At 35.3% G+C, this 12,161-nt stretch overlaps 1 protein-coding gene across 2 annotated transcripts in view; it reads left to right on the forward strand.

Moving 5' to 3' along the window:
* The window catches only part of LOC143239068 (limbic system-associated membrane protein-like), a 187,436-nt gene that overhangs the window by 131,925 nt on the left and 43,350 nt on the right, over window positions 1-12,161 (forward strand). For both annotated transcript variants that reach the window (XM_076479863.1, XM_076479862.1), the window contains exon 4: window positions 6,456-6,752. In XM_076479863.1, coding sequence (XP_076335978.1) covers window positions 6,456-6,752 — 297 coding nt within the window. The remainder of the gene's footprint in view (window positions 1-6,455; window positions 6,753-12,161) is intronic.

Below are 12,161 nucleotides of genomic sequence, written 5' to 3' on the forward strand. Positions count from 1 at the left end.
GTTTCTACTATAATAGTTATGAAACCCAGAGAGTTATTTAATGCACCAACGACCTGGCTTCCAGTGTTAAACATTTAATACGTTTCTTCAGTAAAAATAGAAAGAATTTACGATTTGGTAAGTGAAAAAAACTTAATTTTGGGGTTCAAAATTACCTCAGAGTTGTACTTGCTAGACCCTCATTAACATTTAACTATATCTCATTCTCAAACCTACTAAGAACATACTATTTGTCTGTTTTAAGAGCTCCATTGTACTCTTTTAGTACGGCTATCTAAGAATATACAAATGTGATTTCATTTAAGTGTAGTTATTACCACCATAGTAAAATGCCCATTGCCTGTTTCTTTGTTATTGAATTTCGCGCAAAACTACGCGAGAAATATCTACCCTAACCGTTCCTAATTTAGCAGTATAAAACTAGGGAGAAAGCACCTAGTCATCACCCCCCACTGCCACTACTCTTTTACCAACGAATAGTGGGATTAATAGCACTTATAACGCCCCCACGAGTGAAGTGGCGAGTATGTTTGGTGTGACGGGGATTCGAGCTCCCGACCCTCAGATAACAAACAAGTCGAGCTTCCATAAACACCTAACAATGCTATTGAAGTAGGTTTTGTTTTTTAGTTCAACGCATTTCCAGAACAAAGAACTTTAAAATTCCACCAAACAGGAGGTTCAAGAAAGAAGAATGTATTCAACCCCTAATTGTAAAATAAAAACCTGAATTAAAGAAGTAACAGGAAGTTACGGTATAGATTTGTGTTTATTCGTTTGTTTGAGGTTAAGTACCAAGCTGTACAATGAGCTGTTTGTGCTATGTCCACCACAGGTATTAAAGCCTAGTTTCTAGCGTTGTAAATCCGAAGACATACCGCTGTGCCACTAGAGGACGTAACTTTGTGCGAATTTATATAAAGTCAGCGGAGCTTTGCGATGGAAAGGTTAGAAACTTATACAGAATAATCAGTGTCACCCAAAATTATAAAGTTTGTTTGTTTGTTTGTTTTTGAATTTCGCACAAAGCTACTCGACAGCTATCTGTGCTAGCCGTCCCTAATTTTGCAGTGTAAGAATAGAGGGAAGGCAGCTAGTCATCATCACCCACCGCCAATTCTTGGGCTACTCTTTACCAACGAATAGTGGGAATGACCATCACTTTATAACGCCCCCACGGCTGAAAGGGCGAGCATGTTTGGCGCGATGGGGATGCGAACCCGCGACCCTCAGAGTACGAGTCGCAAGTCTTAACACGCTTGACCATGCCGGGCCCAAAATTATAAAGAGCGAACACATATTGGCAACTGATTTTGTATTTTCACTGAGAGCTCTTGCGTAATATGACTGGTCTATTTTTAAGACTCCTTCATAGAACTTAGTTATATCACCTTTTAACACTATAAAAAACACACTTCAGCTCTCGATCGTTTAGAAATCTGGTCTAAAGTTGGTTCACGAATATCAAATGATAATCGTCAAAAATGCGATGAAAAGCTATGTTGGATTTCATAAGGTCCATTGAGTTTGGTGGTAAGAGAAGATAGATGCTGAAGTCACAACCACGCTTTTTGGTTTTTGCGAATAATCTTAACACTGTGAGGGTTATTCTTCATTAAAATAGAAATATAATATAGTTATGCCTGATATTATGTTACACTCTTTATATTATTTTTTTTTCCTAAATGTAATCTAGCACCGCCAGGTAGTTAGGGCGCTGGATTCGTAATCTGAGGGCCGTGGGTTCGAACCCACGTCATGCCAAACATGCTCGCCCTTTCAGCCATGGAGCCATTATAATGTGGCGGTCAATTTCATTGTATTTTGGTAAAAAGGTAGCTCAAGAGCTGGTAATGGATGGTGATAACTAGCTGCCTTCCCTCTAGTCTTATACTGCTAAATTAGGAACGGCTAGCGCAGACAGTCCTCGTGTAACGAAATTAAAAGAACAAACTCTTCTAAGAGAAACAAAAAAACCCATTTCCTTAGTATATTGTTTATATCTAATTCGTTAAACACAACCGATAAATCACATTACATGTTTATAGTTTCTTCTAGTACGGTTACTGAGGCGACGTCTTCCTGCCTGTATCTAAGGTAAGTGTAGAATTCTGACCATCTTTTGGATGGGATAATGGTCTGAGGTTTATTGTAATTTGCATCACTGTCCAGTCGTCAGTTTCCTTGGCTTTCAACACCAGATGGTGGCTATTGTTACGAGAAGCTAATATGATAACTGATAACCAGCAGTGAACGAAACTTTTCCTTGAGGTGATACTTCTGTAATATAGACGGACTCTATTAAAAGTGGACCGGATAAGTCCCTTGTGACGAAATTATGGTAGTTTAGTCGCTTAATATGTAAGCTGCACAAGATCGTAGGTTCGCATCCCATTCGCAAACATGCTTGTCTTTCCAGCCATGGAAAAATTATAATTTATCAGTCAAGTCTACCGTTTAATTAGAGTAGTTCCATAATTAGTGGTGAGTGGTATTATCTAACTGCCTATCATTTATAAATTAAGCAAGGATAACGCAGGCAGATTTAATGTAGCTTTGCGCGAAAATTCAATAAAATCAAACTCTCAAGCCTGGATATGACCAGGTGGTTAAGGCACTCGACTCGTAATCCGAGGGTCGTGGGTTCGAATCCCCGTCACACCAAACATGCACGCCCTTTCAACCATGGGAGCGTTAGAAAGTGACGGTCAATCTCACTATTCTTTGGTAAAAGATTATCCCAAGAGTTGGCGGTGGGCGGTGATGACTAGCTAGCTGCCTTCCCTCTAGTCTTACACTGCTGAATTAGAGACGGTTAGCTCAGATAGCTCTCGTGTAGCTTTGCGCGAAATTGAAAAAAAAAACAAATAAACAATTTAAACGTTTGTAAAAAGATTGTGAATACCTGACAAGTTTCACGGTTGTAGGAGAGAAGAAGAATTGTGTGTTATATATCGGAAGTTTTTTTACGAATTCTGTGAGGAATCGAATTTGCCTTGCGATGACAGAAGGTCATTACTCAAATACTTGTGTTAAAGTTTCTTATCCAAATATTTTAAAAGGAATCATGGATATATACGCTATTAGAAGTAAGTATGAAAACAGATAATTGACATTCATGAGTTTCAACAAATGTGTACCCCGCTGGTACAGCAGTAAGTCTATGGATTTACAACGTTAAAATCAGGAGTTCGATTTCCCTCGGTGTACTTAGCAGATAGCCCTCGCTGGCTTTGCTATAATAAAATACACACACCCAACAAATGGGTAATCGCAGACAGTTCTCAACCAGTCATTAATATGTTAAATTTTACACTATGTGGAAATTTTTTTTTCAATTCACTAGTATTTTCTACTTAACTCACACAAAGTCGTACGTCTTGCTTTGACGCTACCATAAATTTTATGATGTATGATTGTGAAATGTTGTTTCAAATGTCTTGTAATACTTGTCATAAATCAACAAGTTGTTTGGTTGCTGTTTAATCATCTCAGTTTCCATATAAACTCATACAACCATAATAATATTCACATCTTGACTTCGTGAAGACTGAGCTATAGTTGTGAGTCTCTCAGCTGTCACTTCTTTGTCTGGATGTTGTTTCACTTATTTGCTGTATGTTTGGTATCCTTGTTTAACTGGAAAACTAATCCCTGAGGTAATGAAATAATGCGTACGAATCCGCATGTAGGTACCAACAGTCAGGGTGCCATCAATTTGTTGCAGATGGATCTCTAAAAAAAACCATTTACTGATGTGCAATCCACACATATAAAAGTTCGCAAAAATATTTCAGTATATTATTGTTCTCCTATCTACCATCGAACAAAACTATTGTTGAATGCTGCCAAATATATTTCTTAATTCATTATGTGAAGTATGACGGTTATATAGTTGTACCTTTTCCTTCTTCATACTATGTTTAAGCAGTTAGATATGTCTGGAGGTGGCATTCACATCTTTACTTACAAGTAAAGCATTGATAGGATCATAGTAAACTGTTGTATTTCACGCAAAAATCAGCCCCGAGGTGTTTAACATTTCAACTTACAAAAGTTGTAGAGGTTTAATTAGAAATAACTGTGTCACATCTCAACGTTCTGATGAACTGAATCTTAATCTTTGTGGAAATACCTTTTCGTCTTAAATATTTAAGAATTTCTCTAAAGGTAGGAAGTGCATCAATGACGATTCTTGTCTTGAAATCTGCGTTTGACCTTCTTTCTTCTATGATAGTAACCTGAGGCTATTCTAAGGAATCCAGTCTTTTAGGTCATTCTACAGCCAACACAGACTTCTCAAGTTGGTATGCTTCTTCCAAAAGTCTGTTTCATCTGCAAAACAAAAGTTTTAAATCCTTCTTTCTACGAGTGACACTGTCCTTTTAATATTTTCAAAAGCGACTATCATGGTATGTTTTAGGAAGAGACAGAGATAGGACACAACCTTGGCTTTCACCTTCCATTCTGCGAAAACACTCAATCATCCATATCAAGAATGTGTATTCGCAGTTGTTGAAAAGGTCTTTCATGGTTGTTATTATCTCTGAGGTGATAGTACGTTTTGTTGTTGTTGTTTTTTTATTATTGCTTCTTAGAACTTCTTACCAAACACGATCGAAATTTTTTTTTCAAAATAACCTTTAATAACAACTGTTACTATGATAGTTTTTGCTTCGTTTGTTTGTTTGTTTTTCACGTCTCCGATATCTTTTATTGTGAACATGCATATACAGAGGATTTCGTTTAGATGGTAATTTTTGTTAAATATGTTTCTATATTAAAGTTTTTCTTATAGAGTTTTAGTAATCAGTTGGTTTTGCGAAATATTTTAAGACTTGTTCGTTTAAATAGTGCTTGCTTGTTGGTGAATTCCAAAATGCACAATAAAACTAGAGACAAAATGGTATAATGTGTTGTTTTTATTGGAATGTTTTGGTTAATATGGAAGCATTGTCTAATTTTGCTATCATCATATGCCCAGTCTTGTAATTTGTTTAATATTTACAAATTAATACATGAATAATCTGAACAGGTTTCATGAAAATTCAAGGACAGCGTTTATTATGTCAGTTAATAATACTGATGCGTAGTTAAATTTTCCATTATTTTCGGGCTAGACATGGCCTGGTGGTCAGAAAGCTCGACTCGTAATTTGTGGGCTTGAAGCCACGTCACTGAAATATACGCCCTTTCAGCCGTGGGGGCGTTATAATATGACGTTCAATCATTTTCCTTTGGTAAAAGAGTAGTCCAAGAGTTGACGGTGAAATACTGTTGAGTCTATCACTGCTAAATTAGGGATGACTATTACAGATAACCCTAGAATGGCTTTGAGCAAAATTCACAACAAACAATTCATCACTGTATTTTTAATATTTATTCGAAGACAACGATACCTTTTATTATTATTATTATTATTATAAAATATAGTCTTCTTTTCGACGTTTTTCGGACGAGCATAATGCATTATGGTGGTATCGACTTTTCTGGAACTTTGGATGCGTTGTTTGTGACTTAAAGACGGTCTTATAGTGAACGATTGTACTCTCGAGATAATGTATTTTTATTTCTGCCTAGCCAGGAATCTTTATTTAATCTCTCATGGAGACAATGAAAGAAGAAAGTGATTAGATTTTGATTGATTTTTTTTTCGCCCGCATGCATCTGAGCAACAACAACAACAACATTAAACCAAAACTGTATTCGCACATTTTATATCGTGTAAAAGAAAACAGAAATTGTTCAAAGATGCAATATTTTAAAACTCGCTTAGTATAGCCTCTCGTAATAAACTTTCTTATTGTAGAATGAGTGATCACAGATCATGAAAAATTACAGGATTCAACATTAGCTTTTTTTTTCAGTGGATCGTGCGCTGCTCACTGCACACTGGTAATTTTAATTTCCAAGAATTTTAGACTAAATCTGCTTAGTCATTCGTTGTTATGTGTAAAGGCTAAGTAAGTAATTGACAAACTGTGTACTCTTCTGTTCTACGAACAATTAATAATTTCTACTATGATTTAAAAACAACGTTTAGTATTCAAAGTTCTCATTCACGGAAGGATATTTTTATTTTATCACATATTTTTTACTAAATATTTAAGCAAAAATGGGACTCAAGGTAATTTTATTTTTTCTCTGAATCCTAAACCAAGGAAGAATCTTTGTGTTGCACATGTTGGGATAGAATATGAGGGTAACTTTACATTTTTAAAACAACGTTATTTATCTGTTCTAACTTTGAACTGGTTTAAAAACAGTTATAAAAATATTTATATACAATAGGTATATAAGTATACAGAGTATACTCAATAATATGAGTATACAGATATACTCAATTTTCTTTTAAAGCTCTGACTTGAATGCTTTATCAGTTATGTGTTTACAAATAAGCGTGACAGTCAATTACACCTTTGTATTTTTTTTTTTACATTTCACAATGTTTTTAGTTCCCCAAACCGATATTCATGGTGGAAGCGACCTCTTTGTTGATCCCGGAAGTCCAATAAATTTAACATGTGTGATCAGTGACAGTCCGGAACTCCCATCATTCATCTTCTGGTACCACAACAATCGTATGATTAACTACGACCTTCCAAGAGGACATATTTTTGTCCAGAAAGTCCGTCAGGATACAGCTGTCAGCAAGCTTTATATTGAAGATGCAAGACCTGGAGATTCCGGAAACTATACTTGCGATCCTTCTAACACTGGGCCATCCAGCGTACTTGTTCACGTAGTGAAAGGTAAGCCAATTAAAATCTGCAGGTTCGGTATATTGTATCTTAAGTTCGCAAACACAGTCTTATTCACGCCGTTTCAGAACATAAAACATAATGCTATTCTACATTTAAAGTAGTTTGTATTGTGTCGTATTTTAGTTTGTAGAGTTTTAAACTCAATATTGTTTTGTTTGTTAATTTTGAATGCTTGTCATTTCTCCCTTTGAATATTTTCCATGTAATTTATGAATAAGCTATAAAGGCTGATCTTCACCTTTAAAAGGTGTTTTCAAGGTTTGCAAACTATATTCTTACTACCAAAGTTATTCTATTAAATTTGTTAAGTAGATATTTATATTGTATTATGATCACTATTATTTTAAGATGTAATACTAATCGTATTGATGAAAATTTTCTGACATAAAAACGGTTTTAATTAAATTATAATTAAACTTTGGCCTAGTGGTTATCAAGAACTGCAGATTGAATGGTCCAAGGTTCAAGCACTCCCAGCATCTTAAAAAAAAATGTCACTAGATGGTCGGATCCACAAAAGTAACTTTGTAAACGAAGAGTGATACTAACTGCTTATGAATGTCTGGTCATTCAACATCAGAAGCGGTTATTTCTGGACTCTAAGGGCTTCTGACTTTGCCGTTTAAATTATAGGAGCTGTTTTGGTTCAAAATAACGTACGATAAATTAAGTATATATATTGGATAAGTTTAGCTTTCGAAAAAAAAGAATGGAACTAGTTATTATCTTTCGAAATAGATTATTCATTTCAAAAAAAAATGTTTTTTTTTTTTGCTGTTTTCTACATATAATCACTGACAATATACTAGCGGGGAAGGTGATTTTATTTTTTAGTTTGAACATTGCACATGAATATAAAAGACTTTCTATCAGCTGGGTTGCACCTTTTATATATAAGTTTCTTGTATATATAGCTATTTCATGCAAATAGTTTATATATACAAGCTGAAAGCACAGGCACCCTGTTACGTTGATAATCTTACAAAAGAACAGGGACACATTTGGCCTCAAGCACCCTTATTAACACTTCCAAAAATAATTGGATTTCAAGACCTGATCCTTCAGTTACTTAGACAAGTTATCCTAATGTCCTATAGGGGGCAGTTAGACTCATCCGAGTTAGAGTATAGATTGTTTAAGGCAGACGTTATCTGTGTCAATCACATAGAGATATGAATGTGAAGTTTGGACACAGTACATTATGGTACCCAAAGGGGTTCATATCTTTCCTTTAGTTCCCTTATTGTAAGAAGTGAGATGTTTCCTAGAATTTCACGACAACAGGAGGTCTCTGATATATTTCCAATGCATCAAGTCCAAGTCAGCCGAAAAAGATTCACATTTTAAAAACTGTCTTCGTTAAAACTCTTTGGGTTGCTATGAAAACCCAACTTTTCAGTCGCTCCATATAGTGTTGTTTTTTTCCGCCACCACCTTACTTTATGACGTTCAACTTAAATTACCATCTTTGGTGAGCGAAATATTGACTGCAGCTCCTCTGTGAAATTCAGCAAGGTTAAACACCTTTCATGCGTCACGTATATAATTACTGTTAGATCTGAATCATCATCAAAGTTCTGCTTGCTTTGAAATGGAAAAAAAAGGCGTTGCAAGTAACATTAACGTAAAACTAACTTTATATTTGACACACGCCATTACACTCTATTTACGTAAGAACTCTATTTCCTTCTTGTCCGACATTATATCTATATATAAACGTGGGTTTATTGAACTTAAAATAAGTTATACAAACATTTTGTAGAAGACATGAAAACATGAACATTTTCAAAGAAATCACAAATTAATCTGTATACAGGTGGTTGATTACGTTATACTTAAACGAATTTAAAAACCAAAATCAGAAAGTCACGTAACAGACAAGCCTAAATCAGAAAGTCACGTAACAGACAAACCTAAATCAGAAAGTCACGTAACAGACAAGCCTAAATCAGAAAGTCACGTAACAGACAAACCTGAATCGGAAAGTCACGTAACAGACAAACCTAAATCAGACAGTCACGTAACAGTCAAACCTAAATCAGAAAGTTACGTAACAGAGAAACCTAAATGAGAAAGTCACGTAACAGACAAACCTAAATCAGAAAGTCACGTAACAAACAAATCTAAATAAAAAAGTCACGTAACAGACAAACCTAAATCAGAAAGTCACGTAACAGACAAGCCTAAATCAGAAAGTCACGTAACAGACAAACCTAAATCAGAAAATCACGTAACAGACAAACCTAAATCAGAAAGTCACGTAACAGACAATCCTAAATCAGAAAATCACGTAACAGACAAGCCTAAATCAGAAAGTCACGTAACAGACAAACCTAAATCAGAAAATCACGTAACAGACAAACCTAAATCAGAATGTCACGTAACAAACAGATCTAAATAAGAAAGTCACGTAACAGACAAACCTAAATCAGAAAGTCACGTAACAGACAAACCTAAATCAGAAAGTCACGTAACAGACAAGCCTAAATCGGAAAGTCACGTAACAGACAAACCTCAATCAGAAAGTCACGTAAGAGACAAACCTAAATCAGAAAGTCACGTAAGAGACACGTTAGAACAAAATGTATGAGAATTAAACACGGACAGTGTTGTTTTGTGTTTTGTTTTGTTTTTTGTATTTCCACTGAAAATTCACCCCTTGTTTTTGAGGGGAAACACGTAACAGCTCTTTTAAATGCAAAATATCCATACACTCAGATAATAAAGATATGTTCAGATCAAAGATTTAGAGTTTTTTTAAAAAAAGAGATAGTTCTTGTATTTAATGGCATTATAAAACATAACAAGAAGGACGAGCGAGAAGTCCCGGAACCCTCCAGAAATAGGCCTGTAACTAATCTGTGTCAAAGTGTGGCATCTTGTAACACGATCACTAAAGCCCGTCGCTGAAGCCGCCCACGTGTTATGAGCAACAGTACACAACACAATCAAGACGAATCTCCAATGGGAAATACGTCATAGTTGATTCATATGTCACAAACATCAAAGTAATTGGAGAATGAAACGTGTATTTATGCCATTCCACACAATGATATGCCTATCAGACACAGCACCATATGTCTATCAGACACAGCACTATATGCCTATCAGACACAGCATCCGTGGATTTCTGTGCCAGTGGATTGTAAAACATACGTTAATATTTTTTCTGTGGAACGTTTCTTTTAGCCAAACAGAATATTATTGAAACTAGGAACTAGGCTAGGTCTCAGGTGTTTCCTTACACAAAGTAACTTTAATATTTAGCAGGAATTAGCTGCTGTTCTCTTAGTCGCTGAAACTCTCTCTTTCAGGGTTTAATAACTGTAGTTACCAACACCAACTTGGTATAGCAATTTCACATCTCAAGTACAGTTTGATACATTTGGATTTGGTAAGTTACAACTGTGCCACAGAACTACACTATTTATGTCGAACGCCAGAGCACGTAATTGCAACTTTGTAGCACCTATAAAGTTTCAGCTGTGTATGTCAAAGGCCTTGGTTGAACAAACTCCGGTTTTTCCTAATTACTTGGTAATTCTGACATCATTGTCACACCGTGTCATAGGTCATGAAGTACAATTTTTCGTTTTGTTTTTATGTCTTTCAAAAATATTTAAAGTGAAACCACATACAAATAACAAATACATAATCCAAAAGTGTGCGAAATGAAATGTTGAAAACTGTCCGTTTTTAATGTTAATAAATCGTTTTTGTGGCAGTATAACCACGCCTGCCCTGTATCTACTTTAAGCGTGATGTCACCCGTTAACTGAAAGCCCATCTCAACTTGTGATTTTGCTGTTCTGCGAGCAATTACTGGCCTTTTCACTTGATGATGGAACTTTTTCCGTTCTGGTTTCCTTTGGAATGGCGTGTTCTGCCTGTGGTATCGCACATGACAAATGGGTAGAAATCATGAAATGTTTCGTAGCACATCACGACTTTTACGTTCCTCCACATCCATTCATTCGTTCGTGTGTTTTTTGTGCACGCAAAATGCTGTGTTTCATGCTTGTGACGATGTGTAACATATATTTATGCATATTCAAGAAACAAATAAAAGAAATGAGAAACACCGCCCGCGTATACATATAGTACTTTATATTACATATGTATTTTTTACGACTAGTAGACGAGGCTCTGCATGCAACAACACAACTTCTATGAAGAAACCAACTACAACGCCACCTTTCTTGTGTCTTTCTTATATTGACGGATTTTTCCGATCGTAAAGCAATAAATTGTTGATAACACATTGAACAAACTTAAATATATATATATTATATGCTTCAAAATAAAATAGTAGAAACTATAAACACAAAGCATGGCTAATCTACGTAGTGTTGAGTTAATATACACTCAAGGGACAAATCGAAAGATACCAATGTAACTTATGACTTCTAAAGTGTTTTTACAGAGTTGCATTACTAATGCATTATGTTATTGTCTACCATTTGCATCTGAATTGTTTTCTATGACAATAGTAACCACCAAAGCATACGATAAAATCGACAGCGAAACGAGAACATCTTTATGGGCCGATTTCTGTTACAGTCACGTACACACATGGCAAAAATGAATTACAGGTTTTCTTTAAAAAATATCTAATATTTGTTGTTTAATTTTAACCTCAAAATTACACATATGTGTCCTGCTCACAACGGATATCGAAACCGACTTATTAACAGACATTTTGCTGTGCCACTGGGGGGAAAGGGGGGGTAGGTATCTGATACTGCTTCGTTGTAAAACTTACTTATTCCTATAGTATAGTCCCCTACAGGAACAGCGTTAGGTCTTCTGATTTACAATCATAAAATCAGGGGTTCGATTCCCATCGGTGGACACAGCAGATAGCTTGATGTGGCTTTGCTAAAAGAAAAACACACGCTAATGCAACTAAAATATTGAGCACCTGCTGACATAAAAAATTTAATGAGTTGTGTTAAATTTTACAATATTTTGAAAGGGTTTGGCACACCACAAATATTACACACTGGTTTAACATTTTACAATATTTTGAAAGGGTTTGGTACATTACAAATATTACACACTGGTTTAACATTTTACAATATTTTGAAAGGGTTTGGTACATTACAAATATTACACACTGGTTTAACATTTTACAATATTTTGAAAGGGTTTGGTACATTACAAATATTACATACGGGTTTAACATTTTGTAAAAGTTTTAAAGGGTTTGGTACACCACAAATATTGCATACTGGTTTAACCTTTTACAATATTTTGAAAGGGTTTGGTACACCACAAATATGAGGTACTGGTTTATGGTGGTGTACTATTGATTTACGTTTTATCCTCCTGTATTTTCTCTTATCGCAGAAGGATCGTCATTGCGTTTCAATATAATTATATAATGTGTAAGGGATC

This window comes from Tachypleus tridentatus, chromosome 13 (genome assembly GCF_004210375.1).
Source record: "Tachypleus tridentatus isolate NWPU-2018 chromosome 13, ASM421037v1, whole genome shotgun sequence".
NCBI lineage: Eukaryota > Metazoa > Arthropoda > Merostomata > Xiphosura > Limulidae > Tachypleus > Tachypleus tridentatus.